The sequence below is a fragment of the Crinia signifera genome, chromosome 1 (assembly GCF_055691185.1).
Source record: "Crinia signifera chromosome 1, ASM5569118v1, whole genome shotgun sequence".
Taxonomy (NCBI): domain Eukaryota; kingdom Metazoa; phylum Chordata; class Amphibia; order Anura; family Myobatrachidae; genus Crinia; species Crinia signifera.
This window is the reverse complement of record NC_139217.1, coordinates 350,938,264-350,958,136: the sequence shown is the minus strand read 5'-3', so window position 1 is coordinate 350,958,136 and position 19,873 is coordinate 350,938,264. Positions and strand designations below refer to the sequence as shown.

At 43.9% G+C, this 19,873-nt stretch overlaps 1 protein-coding gene across 6 annotated transcripts in view; it reads left to right on the top strand.

Moving 5' to 3' along the window:
• The window catches only part of MSI1 (musashi RNA binding protein 1), a 37,897-nt gene extending 22,971 nt beyond the window's left edge, over positions 1–14,926 (top strand). For 4 of the 6 annotated variants that reach the window (XM_083147259.1, XM_083147277.1, XM_083147286.1 and 1 more), the window contains 3 exons: positions 545–699; positions 1,313–1,374; positions 13,689–14,926. In XM_083147259.1, coding sequence (XP_083003385.1) covers positions 545–699; positions 1,313–1,354 — 197 coding nt within the window. In that variant the 3' untranslated portion in view covers positions 1,355–1,374; positions 13,689–14,926. The remainder of the gene's footprint in view (positions 1–544; positions 700–1,312; positions 1,375–13,688) is intronic. The other 2 variants (XM_083147268.1, XM_083147294.1) reach the window with 1 other exon arrangement.
• The last annotated feature ends 4,947 nt before the right edge of the window (positions 14,927–19,873 follow it).

Genomic DNA, 19,873 nt, shown 5'->3' with positions numbered 1-19,873 from the left:
AAGTGTTACTTTGGGTATGAATAGAAGACTAGACATAAATTGTTGAATGTTTTTGTAGGATATCTAGTGTATTAAAATGTTTGTCATTAGGTTTCATATACGTATAAAAGCCCTTATTCTGGTTCACTTGCAAAGGCAAATGCCTTCTCAAATGGACAAAACCATGTGCAATGCAGGTGGGGCAGATGTAACTTGTGCAGAGATAATTCGATTTGGGTGGGGTTTTACTTCAAAGTGAGATCTATATTGCAGTGTAAAAAGAAAGCATTCAGTATTTTCCCTGCACAGAAACAAAATAACTCACCCAAATCTAGAATTTCTCTGCACATTACATCTGACCCCCCCCCCCCCCAGCACTGCACTGCACATGATTTTGAAAAGGAATTTGCCTTTGCGAGTGAACCAGAATAAAGGTCAAATAGAGGACTGATTAGAATTATGATAGAAGCAGGGTCAGTTACTGGTGGAATTCTATTGATTCCCAGGTAAAGGGGGGAGTGTAGGGGGCTCTCTGTAAGATCTGCTTTTTTGCTTTGTAAACAAGGCTCCAATCCAACCCGCACAGGGGGTTTTCTGGGAACAAGCAGCCCAGGGCCAATGGCCGAACTGTATGGAGCAGCCAATCAAGAATCGGCAGTCAGCAGCTACATCAGTGCAGCAAGTCCAGCACCCAGCACTGGATTTGGACACAGCCTTGGGGTAAGTTTTTTGTTTTGTCTAATAAGTTGCAATATATATGGTGTTAAGGAGCACTCATACAATTGTTCTGAGGTGTGCTGTCTGCATGACTATAGGTGTGGACGTTCCTGCATATTAAGTGCATGCTCTCGCTGCATTTAAGGTGCGTACACACGGGGCAATATGATCGCTAGCAGAGATGGTCGCAGATGAAAATGTCACACTGCCGGGAGAAGAGGCAGGGGATGTCGCTGGTCGGAGGAGCATGCTTCTCCGACCAGCGACCATTCAGGGGCTGAAAACGGGAGCGCGCACCCAGCGATTTATCGCTGGTGCACACTCCAATCACTGGCAATATGGTCGCTCAGCGACCATATTCCCAGCGATATTTGCTATAATCGCCCCCGTGTGTATGCACCATTAGATAGGCTTATTTTGTAAGAGCAATGCTGGTGTACAGTTTGTCCATGTGCATGTCCTTACTGTCAACTTTTTTTTAAACCTATAACCTCTGTAAATGATCTTCTACATTAATTAGCATGATAATTCTGCCATTTATCATAATATTATTGCAGGTCTGTATAGGAGTTTGTAAGAGTTTCTTGTTTAATTAATGATGATATGTTTTCTTCAGGGTCCACTGATTGCCACGGCTTTCACCAATGGATACCACTGAATTTACAGGTCACAGTAAAGGTAAGTAAAAGCATACAATGCACATGTATAAAACTGCTTGCTTTTGAATCTTGTAGATCACCTGCTGAATGACTGTGATTGCATCATTGTATTATGCACTAAGGGGGTGATTCTGGTTGGTTTGCAAAAGCAAACTCCTTCGTTGATGAACAAAACCATGTGCAATGATGGGGCAGATGTAAAGATGGAGCAGCTCCCGTTGGATAAAATCGCCATCTGCCCCGTTTCTGATGGAGCCCTCCACCGCCCGCTGCAGCTCCCCTGCTGTACCCCCCAGCTCCCCCCGATCATCTCCCTGAAACAGAGATGGACAGGGAAAGCACTCCACGCCACCGTGTTGATGGGAATGCGTGTGCGCATGAGACACTCGCACGTCCCCCTGGTGATTCCCAGTGCTGGCTGAGAGGCGCTCCATCTGTAACATGTGCAGTGAGAGTTAGATTTGGGTGAGGTGTGTTCAAACTGAAATCTAAATTGCAATGTAAGAACCACCTGCAGTGCACATGTGTTTGTCCATTAAAGAATGAGTTTGCTTTTGCAAACCAACCAGAATCGCTCCCTTAATGTGAATCAAAATGTATAGTTCCTCATAAGAATAGAGAAATTGAACATGGCCATTTTTACATAATGAAGCTTTCATGAGACTATTGACAGAGCGTAACAGCAACGATATTTCATGTGTGTTTATGAACACGGAATGAATATAAGGTGTAATTCAGAGGGATACGCAAACTCGATGGGTTATGTACATATCCGATGGTTGTCAACGCGCACATGCAGGATCCGTACTAATAATTCACAGGTGTGTCAGTCATGTTGCTGCTTGGTCTTCTAGCATATGAAGACGTGCTGAAATAGAAAGTTATTTGTGCTTTATTCTTACTCGTGAACCAATGTGTGCAATGGTATACAACATCATTATGACTTGAGGGTGAAGACAGGGAGGTGATCGCATTAAGAGGAGGTGTCATGGACGTATTATAGGAGTGGAACGGGCGTGTTTTGGCATGCGGACGCAATCTCTTTTACAGCACAGTAGCCACATCGGCCATTTTTGTTAAAGTTACAATGGAGGGTTAGGGCCTGCTTGTGGAGTTAATGTTTTGTGCCTAGTGAAGTTATTGGATCCTCCAGTGCAGTTGAGCATTCCTCATATAAACGTAGAGGGCATTGCAGAGTTTGCTCATGGAAGTACGCAAGAGGAATGTTCATGTTGACATTTGCATATTTCCGCACTGGAAAATCCATGAGACATCGCAGCAGCACATGAGGCCTGATTTAGATGTGGTTGGGGTAAGCATCACTGCTGATTCCTTGGAAACGGCAGCGATGGTCTGATATGGGAATGCATCTGGTGTAAGTAGATGCCTCCTGCATGCATTAATGGTCTGTGCTGTGTACTAGAATGCAGCAATGGATCATGTGTGACACCATCAGCCGTGACTCATGGAGTCACGCATGAGTTCTGAGGCAGTTCCTACCAAGAGCCCGGGAAATTCCCATCTTCTAATGGAGATCCTGGCTCCATGACTATCCCGAAATAAAGATGCCACGCTGCCTCACTGACAGTCTGCAGCCAGTCTGATGCTGATGTCCAAGTACGGGTCATACACATTATCAAACTACCAAACATCGGTACATTGCTGCACCTCCAACTATAACTCCACATGTCCTGCATCAGCAACTGCATCTGAATGAGGCCCATGGTTTCTGTCTAATTCGGAAGAAGGTCTATGGCCTTTACTAACTCTAAAGTTGAAGTCCTAGTTTGGAGTGGACATAGCCAATACCCCCGATAATTGTAATCTCACTCTATGCCACCATGGATGGAGAAGTAAAAACAAGTCTGAATATTAGTCAACCATTAGCATGTCAACATTTTACCTGTTGACCAATAGTGATCTACCTATTGACTGTCGACCTTTTAACCGGAACCATTCCCCGATCCTTTGACATCACTGACTAATAGGTGAGATACAGATGTATCTCATTCCTGGTGCAATGTGTAGCTGCGAGTGACGACATCTGTATAATGCAAAAAGTGTGCAATAAATAAATAGTAATAAATGCCCCGGCCTTTCAAACTGGAATCTAAAAATGATCTGACCAAAAGGTGGTGGAAAACAAATACTGGCAGGTGAATTGCTGAAAAGGTGCATGCCATCGTCAGTGCATTTTCCCACACCCTCAGCTTAGGCAGCACTGGGGTCACAAGCACCTCAGGATTCAGGAAGCTGACCTCTTGGACAGAGTACCAGGTGGCCGCTCAGGAAAAAGGCCAAGAAGGATTCTAACAGCAGATCATATACTTAACACATTTACTTCCTGGTTACTCATCTGTGAGGAGATGACAGCAGTTCCCTGAGTTTCCTAATACTTCTGATGTCACTAATTTCAAATGACAGATGCTCCCTTTACCTGGGAGAAAGGGAATGCTTTTATTGAGGTGTTTACAGAATTTGCTTTCAATATTGTGAAGAGTAATGAGGTGGGCAGAAATAGCTGTAAACTTTTGTGGCCACGCTTCTGCATGACCTGCCATGTCCAGTAATAAAATGATTAGGGAAATGTTCATTTTCCCAATGCACAATGGTCCAAGCACTCGCATGATCACACACACACACAACTTTTAAGAAAATAACATTGGAAACGACTGCTAAGCTACAACATTCATCCATGTTAGTAATGCTGCTCGGTGAAATAAAGCTTTACTTTGTATCATTAGGCACACTGGTGTGAGGCCTCATATGGTCCTCTGGTGCACTTAGCAATACAATTACATTTCTCCTGAGAAAACAACAGACAAAGCAAAGGGTGTAGGGTGGGTACTGTTGCTAGGTAACATTATTTCCCTAGATCATAGTTTCCTGCAAACTTGTATTTTGTTCGCCAGGAGACTTGCCACCTAGCAACAGCTGGTGAGCAGACTACCACATACCTGATGGTCGCTCAATCTCTTGCAAGGGGTCATATGGTCTCCTGTAATATTTCATAAAAGCCAAGGACCAGCACGCACCATGAATCATTGCTGGTTAATATATGCTATAGTATTGGCTACACCCAGTGACCCCAGATTAATTTACTATCACTACCAGCTTATCTCATAGTTACAATTCATGTAGGACTTTCAGGATGGAAAATGTTCAGTCAGGTTGGGAAACATCTGAGGATAAGACACCAGAAAAAAAAAAAAAAAAAAAAACACTGCACACAAATAAGGCTCTGCAGTCATTTGGATCATATTACACAAGATGCTGATTTAAAGGGAAGGTTTATTTTGGCCTTTTGGGAAAACACAATGGACAGTATTCTGAGGTGGGAGTAAAGAAAATAAAAAGAGCACGTAACTGTGCGCCTAGGGCATATTTAAAATATGCAATGAGATTATGGATGTTAAAGGGTTTTTTCCAAACTCCAAACTAAAGTGCAGTGAAAAGCTGTTCGGCATTTGTGGTCTACATGCAAACACATCCAGTATTTACCCTGCATGGAAATTTGCACCCCTTGCAGTGCAATATTGTATGTCACTTTACTTTCACTGGGTGTGGATCGTTTGGTCTACAACAACTAGGTCGACAAGCATTGGGCCGACATGGGTCTAGGTCGACATGACATTAGGCCGACATGGGGGTTTTCACTGTTTTTTCCCGCCCGAATATCGACACAGTCGACATGGACACAGTTTGAAGTGCCCCGCTTCGCTCGCAATGCTTCGGACACTATTTTATTCTCCCACCATGCCTTAGTGGATAGTAGGGCATGAAATACCACCTGTCAGCACATGTCGGCTCATGAAAACCCCCATGTCAACCTTTTGACTGTCGACCTAGCCCATGCCGACCTAATGCTTGTGTCGACCAAGACCCATGTCGACCTAGTGGGGTCGACCCAATGCTTGTCGACCTAGTTGCTGTAGACCTAATGACCTTATCCCCTTTCACTTCAGAATCAGGCCCTATATCCCTGTGGAAGAGGTCTGCATTAGGAATGGACATTGGAAGTCCACCATCAAATGATGACTGAGTTTCCTCCATCTAATTAACCATCGCATCAAATGAATTTGATAGAAAAAAAAGATTTATTTGATTTGCATAAGCAATGCCATAAACATCAGAATGCCGTCATTGAATGATAAAACCTCTAACATGGGGCAGTACAGATGGTGTAATGGTTAGCATTACTGCCTCACAGCAGTGAGGTCATGGGTTGGATTCCCCCTTCCCGCCATGGCCCTAACTGTGCGGAGTTTGTATATTCTCCCCGTGCTTGTGTGGGTTTCCTCCGGGTACTCCGGTTTCCTCCCACAATCCAAATATACTGATAGGTTATTTGGCTCCCAACAAATTAACCCTAGAATGAATATGTGTGTGTACATGTGGTAGGGAATATAGATTGTAAGCTCTACTGGGGCAGGGACTGAATGCTTAAATATTCTCTGTAAAGCGCTGCGGAATATGTGTGCGCTATATAAGAAACTGTTAATAAACAATACAAATAAATAAATAACATTGTATTAAAAACATTGTTGGTTTAGAAAAATCGCAATGCGATGTGCATCCCAAAACAGCAGAGAAAAGCATTGTTGCAGTTCTGTGAGGCAGATTTATTAAGCTTGGTGAAGTGATAAAGTGTCTGGTTTTTATCACCGGCCACCCAAAGATGGAAGCCCTCCCGGGGAGCTACAAGGGAAGCTCACGGGAAATCAGGTCTGAATTCTCTGCACAAATCTGTGAATTTAAATAGAATATGTCAGCGATGTTTCATATATGGTAGAAGCGAAACGCGGAAGGTTAAGGATGTTAGCAGAAGGTGTAGATAAAGAAATGGTTCTGAAATAATAGGTAGACAATGTCTAGGTCGACAGTCACTAGGTCGACCATTATTGGCTGAAAGTAACTAGCTCGACACCTAAGAATATTCGACATACTCTAGGTCAACACAAGCTTAATATAAACATGTACATGGTCAACACTCAAAAGGTTGATGAGTTTTTTCAGGGTTTTTTTGGGTGTCATTGTTGACATATGTCGTCATGGACACCGTATAAGTGTGCCGCGTCCCCTCGCATGCTTTGGGCACGGTGACTCGCTACACTCGGCATACTACAGAACAGGTGCAAGCAGAAACCCAATAGTCAGCAGCAGCGCCGGGAGCTCTCTCGTTTTGAATAAAATCGACCCCAAAGAAATATTAATATCTGATTCTCTGCAGCTCTAAACAAGAGGAACTACTCAGCCCTCTAAATAAAATACATTTCTTTATGAAAGTGAGGAAAGTGCTAACAATCAAGATATATTGTCCTGCTGGTTAAATTAAAGTTTAATTAATAAAATTATGCCCCACAGGGCAGGGTTTTATAGAGCGATCCCTAAAAAAAAAACACCGCTGTGTGTCCTGGGGCCAGGCAGTGCTGCTGTGCTCTATATTAGCCACTGCCCGGCCCTGGTTCCCGCATAACCGGCTGTGTGCAGCATGACGTTAGCAAGGTTATGCGGCACACAGCCAGGAGGAAGGAACCGGGCATCCACAGCTGCCTGGCACAAGGAGGGGGAGATATTAGCAATCCTGCTAGTGGGATAATGGTGATTTATAGAAGCAGCTTTAGAGGGACAGAACTATTGAGGTCCTACACTTGAACACAGAAAGAACAGTGCAAACACTGCTGTGTGTACAGGTATAAAGACATGTAAATTAATAATAGTGAACTATAGATGCTGACACAGTTAGAACAGTGCAGACATTGCTGTGTGTAGAGAAATAATCATGATCTGTAGACTTAGCCACCCTGAGACATGTGCGGTGCACATAACTGTGCCCATTCAGACCCAGGAATCACACGGGGTGGGAACTGGAGGTGACTTCTACCCCTGGCTGACCCCAGCAGAGCCAGCTGTTGAGTCCCCCATAATCCATGTCTCAGCAGCGGCCTGTGATCGCAGCTAAGGACACAGATTCTTCCAGCTGCCACCAAATGAAGCAGCAGCCCCCTTCCCCCAGGCCATGCACCAAGCTCACATCCTCACTGCAGAGATTACCTGAGAGGCAGGCCATCATGCACTTGCCTGGAGAGAATAAACCAGACATGTAAAAAAGTGGGTGAGAGGGGAAGGAGCCAGTCCCCTTTCCTCCTCCACCCAGTCTGACCCTCTCCAACTGCCATCCAAATTCAAAATTTGGCACGACCGAGGGGCCGGCAGCCAATCAAGACATTTTTTGCTGATTGGCATGACCAGTGATTTGGTTATGGCCAAAGTCTAGTTCAGAGAACAGCCATTGTATCCATTGGTTTGCTATCGGTTGTGAGGTGCAACCAGCCCCCAGGGTTCTGGCCAGGACTCCAGTCCCGGGAGTACCCCTCTGATTGTGGCCATAATGATCCCATTTACTATCATAGTGCAATATCTAGCGCTAGTACAGGGCCTGAACATGCAGTAAGTCTCTGGAAGTAGTCTTGAGGCCATGCATAACTGACTGATCAGGGAAAGCAAATTCTTGCTGGCTAAATGGAAAATATTAAAACTGCTGACTATTTCCTGACCTTATGCAGGAGCTTCAGCAATAGGGTTAGTGTGGGAGAAGCACTGAGATCTCAGATCCACAGCTGAAAATAACTTTGCTTCCATCTCAACACATTAAAGCAGTGAAGGTGTACCACTGGTGAAATAATCGTCCAAATCCTCAAACTCTCCTGGTAAATATGAAGGGATTAGAAGTTTTTTCAGACCACTTTAGTCTCAGATCTCCAATTCCCTACATGAGGTATTGCCCAATCTTTGGGACCTTCTGACCAGTTTTTACCACCAGTAGCTCTTACTGATTTATGAGATCAGTCTAGTTACCTCTTATTATTTATGAAGAGAAGATTCCCACACCCATTAAGATGAATCTTTTGTACTACTTATGTAAGAAAGGGGACTTGGAAGTGGCAGGGAAAGACTGCTCACTAAAGACATCTCTCCTACCTGTTGTCATAGAAGTCTTGTCTGGTTAAACATACAGTAGCAGATGTGAATCAAGGACCACGCAAGACCCTGGGATTCTCTGCAAAGCAATTATTATCCTTATGTTGCTTTCCAGACAATGGGGAAATTTGAATATTTGGAGGGTTCTCTGCACAGTGCAGACCTCTTTTTATGCAGAGAAGTATCAGTTGGTCACTCGCCAGCACCTGCTACAGCTTGAACTTTGTTCACCCAAAGGAGGATCTGAGCCTTTTGAAGCCTATAGGGTGAAGTGACTATACCACTGACCTGGGCACCTACAAAGGTACCATCCAAATTGCAGATTTAGGGCGGGATGTATTAATATACATTGCCGCCCTTCGACTAACATATGCGGCTAGCATCGGGTTGCGGTGACGGAGACCCCCGCGATACCTGTGATGTGGTCTGCGGGGGTCTCCGTCACATCCCGGCGGCTGCCAGTGTCCCCCTGCGTCTCCTCCTCCCCCTGCAGCCGGATGTCCTGCCGGCTGTGACACCTGCTGGGGGAGGAGGAGATCAAAGGGGGGGGGGGGGGCGCGCGGACGGTGGGCGGCGATACCCTGCCAGGCGAAGACGGGGCGGACGGGTGATGGTAAATAGGAAAATGCGGTAAAACCCCCGTTTTACCGCATTTTCCCTTTAGTACATCCCGCCCTTAATGACCATTATGACCTGTTGTTATACTTGGCTATCTTTGGGTGCCATTGCCATCCCTGCCATAAAACACCCAAATCTAACTCTCTCTGCACATGTTACATCAGCCCCACCTGCAGTGCATATGGTTTTGTCCATTAGAGAGTGATTGTACCTTTCCGAGTGAGCCAGAATAACCCCCATACCAGGAATTACAGGCAAATGAAAAGCCTGCCTCTCTCGAATATATCTTCTGATCCACCCTAAATTGTATATACAAATGGCAAAGTGAGATGCTAAAACCAAGGTGGCCCAACTGTTAGTTTTACAAAATATGTACTTGAATATCCTAATGCATGGGTCTTCAAACTGCGGCCCTCCAGATGTTGTGAAACTACAAATCCCAGCATGCCTTGCCACAGTTTTAACACTCCCTTATAGCAAAACTGTGGCAAAGCATGCTGGGATTTGTAGTTTCACAACATCTGGAGGGCCACAGTTTGAAGACCCATGTCCTAATGGTTGATCAAATTTTGCTTGACATTCTTTATACCAGAACAAGCCAATTCTAAAGAATCATTCTTCTTTCACCTAGGAAGAAACTATTCAATATTATAATGATGCTTATTCTACATTCAAAGCTTTCAGCCAATCACACCCGACATCTCTTATTTATGTAATCTCGTATATTGGAACCCCTGTGTGCTACAGAACCCATGCGGCACCACATAAGTAAAATATAAGGACATTCCTAAGGGCAAAACAGCTGGTTAGCATTTGCTTTTTTCCCCTTAATATTATAGTGGGAGACAGGAGAGGACACTGTCAGAAAAGCAGCCACAGCATCCTCCATACTGCCACTGACAGGAAAGTCCAACCACTTACCTGACCACTGGGACTGCATGTGGTCATCAGTTTATGGAACCTGCTGCCTCTAACAGTTCTAGAGGCCTGTACTCTAGAAACCTTGTAATCCTCCACAGATGATCAAAAGGGGTAACACACATAGGCGTGCACAGCCCATATTATTAAGTGTGCACCATTGTAGGGGTGTGTCTATCACCAAAAAAACAACACGGGGAAATAGAAAAACGGTGCAGATAGTGTACTCAATGTCTTTTCTGATGGCTGTAGATTTCTCTTATAGGTGTGTCAGCAACAATTCTCGCATGGAGGTTGATAACCAGATCCCAACAGGTGTTCCAAGAAAAGACAAAATAAAAAATTACTAAATCTGTGAGTGTCAATTTTTTATAAACCACTGATTGTGGTGGTGATAAAAGTGGGTTTGATAATTTCCACAGGCGTACCCGAACTCACGTGATATCGTGAAGGTGTTCCTCATATAAAGGTATCTTTTTGAGACGTCCTTTGGAGGTTCTTTTAGTCCAGTGTGGATGAAGACATGTGCTCAAAAGAAGTGAAAAAAAAGGATCTTAGATTCTATTATATTATACACATTCTTTATTTTCACATTGGTGCGTGAATAATATGACTGGGCGTGAATCGTGAAACTGTCATATTATTCACGCACCAATGTGAAAATAAAGAATGTGTATAATATAATAGAATCTAAGATCCTTTTTTTCACTTCTTTTGAGCACATGTCTTCATCCACACTGGACTAAAAGAACCTCCAAAGGACGTCTCAAAAAGATACCTTTATATGAGGAACACCTTCACGATATCACGTGAGTTCGGGTACGCCTGTGGAAATTATCAAACCCACTTTTATCACCACCACAATCAGTGGTTTATAAAAAATTGACACTCACAGATTTAGTAATTTTTTATTTTGTCTTTTCTTGGAACACCTGTTGGGATCTGGTTATCAACCTCCATGCGAGAATTGTTGCTGACACACCTATAAGAGAAATCTACAGCCATCAGAAAAGACATTGAGTACACTATCTGCGCCGTTTTTCTATTTCCCCGTGTTGTTTTTTTGCTGTATGTATTGTGAAGTTAGGGTGTAACTTCTGGGGACTGTGAATTTAGGCTGCACTGCGCCACGTATTACCTGTTACCTTGTTCCACTGTACCGTGTGTCTATCACCGCCTACTGGGTGTGTCTATCACCGCCTACTGGGTGTGTCTATCACCGCCTACTGGGTGTGTCTATCACTGCCTACTGGGTGTGTCTATCACCGCCTACTGGGCATCAATGCAAACTAAATATAGGAAATTATATTAGAGTGTATGGTGTTGTCTGGCACTCACACAGTTGATTATGAATTGCAAAAGCTGTAAGCCTGGGAGCTCACTGGCAAGTGTATCTAAATTACTAGGATTAACCCCTTGGTCCCCTTTGTGGCACTACAGGTTCCAGCAGCTCTGTAAATGCAGGTCCCGTCAAGGTAATGTCACTATAGTCTGTGGACCAATATGAAGTTGTAGTTGTCTGCTGTCACTTTCCCAATCATGCTCAGACCTGTGGTTGGGTGGATCAGGGCAGGTCCCCATCTGTCTCCACCATAACAGTCAACTCTGGTCCCCAAAGGGGGGTGAGGTACTTTATACATATCTTCACCGCTCTTGTTGTGTGCTTCAACAGCCAACGAGCTGGGTACTGTGACACCATCTCCTCTTCCAAACCAGAATAAAATACATGTATTTGGTATAATTATACTAGGTAGCTGATTTTTTGTGTGTGTTTTTGTGCTAACTTGGTAGAAGGTACGACAAGCAACATCTTCCGGAAAGTATATTTTGAATTGTTTCCATGCTTTAGTCCAGGGGTGGCCAACCGGTCAGAGGTAAAGAGCCGAAAATATCGGTAGTCAAGCTAAAGAGCCGACATCATGCGTGCGCCGAAGGCGCATGCGCCAAAAAAAGGGGCGTAGCCTATTTTGACCCCTTGGGTGGGTGTAATACAAATATGCCTCCAATAGTGCAGATACACATATGCCCCCAACGGTGCCAGGTATGCACCACACGGTGCCGGGTATGCCCCCACAGTGCCAAAAAGCTGCTATGCCCCCACAGTGCCACAAACTGCTATGCCCCCACAGTGCCACAAACTGCTATGCCCCCAAAGTGCAAATTTCCCAGCAGCAACACTCACCGTTGTTGCTAATGCTGCCAGGCGGGGAGAGGACAGTCTGGTGTCCCCCTGCAGTCCTCCTGTCATGTCACCGATGGGAGGAGAGCACAGCACACCGCACGTCTCCTTCCCCCTCACTTCCCTGTGACTGGGTCGCCCACCAATCAAAGCTCACTGGCCGGCTCCTGATTGGCTGCTGGCCCACAAGCTCTGATTGGCGGACGGCCCAGTCACAAGGATGTACAGTAAGGGGTAGGAGAGATGCGCGATGCGCGCTCTCCTCCCCTCAGAAGGAGAAGGGATTCAGGGAACCGGCAGCAGGGGGGACTGGGACAGACGGTGGGCGGCAAGCAGCAGTGGGAGCAGGAGCCGCACTTTACAAGGGGAAGAGCCACATGAGGCTCTAGAGCCACAGGTTGGCCACCACTGCTTTAGTCGATCCTAATGAAAAATATAAACATCTCCTCCTTTTTAGAAGAATGAAACTGTATTCATTGCTTAACCCTTTGAGTGCCGACATCTCTGTGGGAGATGTGCAAAATATCTGTTAAAAATATGTAAAAAAAAAAGTTATATTATCTATATAAAGTTAACCATTACAAGTCATTATGATGAATAAAAATGTTTGCTTGGCAATTTTCACACCTATTTTGACAAATTTACTTGCCACTCAATGGGCAGTATTCAATGTAGAAAATTCTCTGTGCATGGCGAGAGATTTTTTCTCTCGCCATGCACTCGCCGTGTTCCGGAGCCTCCTGCTCCCACTATTCAACGTATTTAAGACTCGCCGCCACTCGCGGCGAGTCTTAACTCCTGCAGCGGACGAGCGTCCGCGGCAGGGAGCTGACAGGGAGCCGTGGGACGGTGGCATCCAGGGAGATTAAAGTCTCCCTGGATGCCCCAGAACATATGTGGAGGGTAGGGGGCCCCCCCGGGACCCAGGCAGTACAGGCTGCCCCCCCCTATAGCCAGCGGGGGACCCAGTATTCACTGCACCCGAACGTGCATCGGGTGCAGTGAATATATGAATATCTAATGAGCGGCTCGAGCGCTCCGGCCCCCTGCTGGCTGCACTGTGTAAAAAAAAAAAAAAAAAATTAAAAAAATATTTTTTTTTAATTAAATATATATTCATGTGCTATAAGCACATGAATAAAAATAACATGCCCCTTCACAGAAAAAAAACCCTGATTTTTTGACACCAAAATTAAAAAAAAAAACCTTTTAGATTAAAAGTTCACATTCCAGCTCTCCATCAAAAGATGGAGAATTTCTACACGGAGAGAGACGGCGAAAATCACTTAGAAAGACGGCGAATATTTCACATTGAATAGGGTGGTTCACTTTTGGAGAGCAAAATGCCCCGTCCAGGGCGAAAAAAGCAAAAATTCTCCATAAAACACGGAGAATTTTTCTCATTGAATACTGCCCAATGGGTTAATTAACCCATTGAGTGGCAAGTAATATTGTCAAAATATTATTATTATTATTATTATTATTATTCTTTTTAATGTTTTAATAAAAGCTGATAGCTGACCACAATCTGCACAAATGTACAATAGTTAATGTTTCAGCATATGTACTTTCTTGTATATGTAGTGATAAGATGTATAAAATAGTTTTTTTAATTAAAGGTCATGTTTTCTCCTTAGGTTTCAATTTGGAAACTATTTGTGACCATGACTGTGTCCCTCTCCTCGGAGAATGTCAGACAGCTACACGCCACCTTGTGTTCATGCAGAGTAACTGCTGCTTCCTGCAGATTTTTTTTTTCCTTTTTCCCCAGAACATTTTATTTATTTCATGCTTTTTCCCCCAGCCCCTCCAGTTTGTCATTTTTTTATTTTATTTTTTATTTCATTTTTCTTGATAGTTTTGTGTTACCATGATAGGTGTAAGCAAAACCTCATGACTTTTGATATTTTCGTTCTGGTGGGATGCTGGGAAATTCTGGTACAACATGCAGGAGGGAGAAGATGGGACTCTCGGTCCGGCTGTCTGGGAGTGAGTTTTCTTTATTTTTGACTAAAAAAAAATATTTTTTATGTAAATTTCGGCTTTTATGACATGGAGTGGGCAATGCACAAGAACAAGACAAATGTATATTTTGCTAAATGAAAAAAACTATTTGTAGAACAGAAATTATTTTAATTTTCTCAAAACTGGTTTGAAGTTTTTTTTTGTTTTTATTTCCTCTGTAAAATATGTAAATATTGCAGACTGATTGTTCTGCCACTTCCAGGTCTTATCTGGTCCCGGCATCTACTTTGCCGATTTGGGTCCATTCTTTAGCAATATTTTCCTAAAACCTGGATGGATTAACAGGTTTTTTATAAACTTTTTATTACAACTGAGTTCTGTCCACTGGAATAAGCTGGAGCATTGTCGGCGCAGGAGAACGCTGAACGCCAGCTTCACCCTCAGTACAAATTAACTCTTTTAGTGCCACACTTATTATTGCGGAGGATTTTGTGTATTATTCTGGCCAAAGTATAAGGCAAAATGTTCCACAGAATATATCAAGACAAAGATAATAACACTATTGGTCTGCAACACATTGACTGAGCCATGCAGTGTGCACACAGTCTGACTAAGACTTTAATATTTCCTTCTCCTGGCAGTATTTGCAAGCCAATAAAATCATTGCAATGTCAGTGTCACCCAAACACCTATCATTGTGTTATCTTCTTAAGAGCGGGTGATACAGTTATTCCACTGGTGAGCTTTTACGGTCTCCTCCAGCAGAAATTGTGTGATAGTGCATGAAGAGTTAATTATGAACGGGGAAACTTACAATGCTGTATTGCAAATTCAAAGCAATAATGTTTGTTACTGCAACTGGAATCTTTTTTAAGATAGTTACAAAAAAATAAATAAATGCTGAATTTTACTCTTTGTGGTGTATTTTTTTTTAAAATATGTATTCCACTGATTTTATTTCTCTTTTCTATTGTATGTGCTTTGTTTAATTTTTCAACAAGTTTAGACGCTGCAGAGAACTGATGAAAATGACTCCAAATGTTTCCAGTTCAGCATCTTTATGTAGGAACTGTTATAGCCCTTTCACACTGAGCTTCTGACCTGGAATATTGCCGGGGGCAACCTGGGTCCTGGCCTGGTGTGAAACGGTGACGTCAATTAGGCTGAGTGATGCAGCTTATAATATTATATACTTATTATACTTTGTTTCAAGAAATTTAAAGAGAGGAAAAGTCTAACTACAAAGTGTCCCTTGCACACAGGGCCTAATTCAGACTTGATCGCAGGACAAATTTGTTCGCAAAATTGTCAAAACCGTGTGCACTGCAGGTGGGGCAGATGTAACATGTGCAGATAGAGTTAGAATTGGGTGGGTGTCTCAAAACGGATATCTAAATTGCAGCGTAAGAATAAAGCAGCCAGTATTTACCCTGCACAGAAACAAAATAACTCACCCAAATCTAACTCTCTTTGCACATGTTACATCTGCCGCATCTGCAATGCAGCATGGTATTTTTTCCATTTTGAGAACAAATTTGTATTGCGATCAGGTCTAAGTCCATAGGTTAAATAAACATTGGAATCTATAGCATTTTGATCAGCAGGCAGCAGTTAAGTAGTTAAATAAATGGCATCATGGCAGAAGAATAAACAGCGTGGACTTCAGCTCTCCATTCCTGCATAGCAGAGAAATGGAAGTAACGTGAGCAGTTACCTATGTTTGCTGTGAAGTGAAGGTAACACTAGTATGGTAACAGAAAAATGAATTGAATGAATGTTTAAATTGTATGCATATACTGTATATATAGATGTGCAGGATAGATTATACAATATCTACCAACGCTTGTTAAAGGAAGAATACAATATGGTATGGTTAGATGACCAAATGGAAGGATTAGCGCAAGTAGAATGGTGCCCATACACTTGTGCGATCGGATGCCATGTGATTTCCTATTGCATCTTAAGTGCTTTTTTCCAGCAGCTGATGTTGATGCCAATTGTGATGACACATTGGGTGCTGAAAGAAGGTTAGCGGTAGGTGTCAGGAGCGCTGCCCACCCTTTTGAAAATGTTTTACAAATTCTGCTGCCCGCCACCACTGCCACCACCATCTCCGCCCGCCAACCCTCCTACCGACAGCTACTCTACACCGCCGCTGCAGATCGCCACATGCAATGTGATAGACCTTATGTGCAGCTCATAATATCTATTGACACAAGATTCAACCGATGGGAAACATGCATCGCGTTGGGTTACACATGAGATTGATCAAAATCGCATGGATCGCATGCCATGTTTCACATGTGTATGGGCACCATAAGGGGCAACTTTAAAAAATTGTAATGAGAAAATTGTGTGAGAGATGGGAAAAATGCAGTACTGGTAGATACATTGGTTAGGGACATGACATCTGCCACCTACTCCAGGCTATTGATGAACAAGTATCTAATATATGCAGTGTATCATTTACTGAATCCCTGCCCTCAGCAGCTATGGTTGGGAAGCTAAAATCAAAGGAAAAGGTAATAACAGTGACTGCAAGATGTAGAAACGGACACAGGCAGATAATCCTTATCTGGATTTGAGACAACGTGACAAAGTTGCCCTGACTGCATCCTGAATTAGAGTGCCACGGTTTATCCCTGGTCAGATTAGTAAATCTAAAAATAAATACTTATCTATTCATATCCGTGGTCCCTGCTTGTAGGTTAGCGCTATACAGGACCTGTATTTGAGTGGATGTCAGCAGGATTCATAGCTTGTCAAAATCTTATAGGCTGACATCTGGAATATATCAACATGTACAAACGAATAACATAGGGGCAGATGTATTATGCCTGCTGAAGAGATAAAGTGGAAGAAGATAACGCACCAGCCAATCAACTGTGTTTGAAAAATGACAGTTGAAAGCTGATTGGCTGGTGCGTTATCTCCTTCCACTTTATCTCTTCACTGGCGTAAATGCATCTGCCCCAGCAACCTCAATTAAACACAGGCATGCCAAGGAAAACACTGGGAGTGTCCATGAAACCGCTAGGCGTGGCTGAGCATGTCAGGGGAGGGCGTGTTATGTCAGCTCCAGGCCAGATATGCCTTTTTCATCGCACCCCTGAGTAAGTCTCTGGCTACTCTGAGCTGGAGATGACTGGTGCACAGCGTAGTAATCAGACGATAATGAGTCTGTTATGATGGGTTTTAGACATATTCTCTCGCACAGCTCACACATTCATTTGCAAGATAAAAGGTTTGTACAGTGCTGCGATCTGCCTTTATGGAATTCGGATGTGTGTAGCCCAGTTTGTGTAAATGATCTATACGATATATCTAAATTTCATAAACTTTTCCGGATTAAACAAAGTTTCACATGTTTGGGATTGCGCACCCCACCGGGGACATGCGCTAGCTGTCTCCTATCCCTGCATTATCGCTTCCCTGATAAGATTCTCATAGGGACACGCTGAAGTTGGGTGTTTTATCATACCTCCCAACTTTGGCCGGTCAGCAGGCGGGACGCTGCTGTTGCGCGCCGAAATTTTCGGGGGGGGGGGGGTGTTGGCCTAATTTGGGGCGTGGCCTATACTCGCGGCTCTCCCGTGAGGCCACGCCCCCGTTTTGCCGCTATGGGGGCATGACCCAGAGGCCCTGTGAGCCTCTAGCCATGCCCCCGCACAGCGTTTATTCCCCGCTGCTTAGCATCTGACGGGGGGACTCCCAACAGCCCCCCCACACCGCGGGACACTGCCGCCCGCGGGTGGGACAGCGGGACAGGCCCTGACAATCGGGACTGTCCCGATAAAATCGGGACTGTTGGGAGGTATGGTTTTATTAACATATGAACACAGGAGACACCAGAGGCTGTAGTGGCAGTGCGGCCACTGGATATACAATCGTTCCCTGAAAGGGTCAAAAATCCGGAGCAGTGGGGTACACGAGCAGCTGCAGTGGCAGTACAGCTACCCGTGTTTTAAGAGCATTCCCCGTAGAAGCAAAGGATTAAAAGACCCGGTTAGTGAATTCAGCGGATGGGTGAGAGTGTCTTTGACTTTTTCCTCATAATCCAGACCAGTTAAGAGGTTATTCCAATCTATACATTGAATGTTCATAGGGGTACCCGGGAATAACATCATATCCCTAAGGCCGTTTTTTGGATATAGAGAGGGAGCACCCCAAAAGGTCTGGTTCATTACACCAAAATGTTCCCTTTGACTGTGTACCTGAATAGTGACATTTTTTGCGAAATTGTTGTTGTTATTTTTATTAGTATTTTTTTATAGAAGTTTTTCACGATTTTTTGAATGCAACAAAATTTGGATATTTTTACGAAAAGTGGACTTTGTTACTTTAAATTTGGGACATTGTAGTAAGCTATGCTTGAACATCTAGTTCACTCTAAATCCAAAGGTTCAGTGCTGTGAAGGGTCCTAAAACTTTGAAAAGTTTCACATGGGTCCATGTATAAAATACAAAACAACAGTTGTACTGCTTGCAATGAGAATCCTTGCATGCAGTCTGGTGTTCTCTGTATCTGTGGAATATAGGTTCTATTATATACAAACAGAAATCAAATGCTCAAAAGAAAAAGAAAAGTAAACAAAACAAAAATAACTAAACTAACAGTCCATATATTCTCAATATCCTTAGTTCAAGGAGAATATCACAAAGATGTGCATGTGGCCAGGGCAGCCGAGAGGGAGGGGGAGAGGGTACTAATTACCCGGGCCCAGGCTTGCTGGAGGGGCCCCGCAGGGGCCCTGGTCCGAACCCTCCCTTCCCCCTCTGTCCCTCCCGGGTAGCAACAGCAGCACACACTCCTACAGCATGTTTTGTGCTGACAGCAGGCTCAGCATGAGTGTCTCACTGACCGCGTGAGAGGTCATGCTGAGCCTGCTGTCAGCACAGCACATGCTGTAGGTGTGTGCTGCTGCTGAGATAACAGTTTCTAGAGTTTTCTTTCACCCTCCTCTAAACATTTCGGGGGCGTGGCCTAAGTGCGGGAGGTGCCCACACCCGCACACTTAGGCCACACCCCCAAAATTTTACCGGGGCCTGGCATTCCTCTCGGCTGCCCTGCATGTGGCACAATGGGGGAAATTTACTAAGATGTGTATTCTACTTCACATGTAATGTTGCTTTGGGCAACCAATCAGAACCTACTTATTTATTTAGCACCCTCTAGAAGATTATAGACAGGATCTGATTCATTGCCCATAGCAACATCACATGTGAAGTAGAATACACATCTTAGTAAATTTCCCCCAGTGTCTCTTGTTGTCTTGGTGTTTGTATCCCCAGTTAACGGCATCCCGTTAATGGGCGATTAACACCAATATGTCCTTAATAGAAAATGCACTCCTTTTTAAATCTTCAGGTACCTCTCTATCTTTATTAATTTGCAAGGTTCGTTTTCACTCTAGGATTAGCTGAATGCTGGCCACTGCAAATTTGCAGCTTAGGTCTGAATCGGACCCTGTGTCTGCACCACCTGTAAATGATTTTCTAATAAAATTTAAAAAAATATGGGACAGATTTATTAAGCTCGGTGAAGTGATAAAGTGTCTGGTTTTTATCACCGGCCAATCAGCTCCTAACTGTGAAGTTACAGGCTTGGTTTGAAAAATGACAGGTAGGAGCTGATTGGCCGGTGGCAAAAACCAGACACTTTATCACTTCACCGAGCTTAATAAATCTACCCCTGCGTCTTATATTTCCGATGTACAATTTCCCATCAGATAATTCATCAATTGTCAAAGTGAGTTTGTAGTCAAATGAGCAGCCGAGCTACCAGTAGCTACCCGGTGCTCACGAGCGACGGGTTGGCGATCCCAGGTATAGGCTGTTTCAAACATTTAAATAAGAT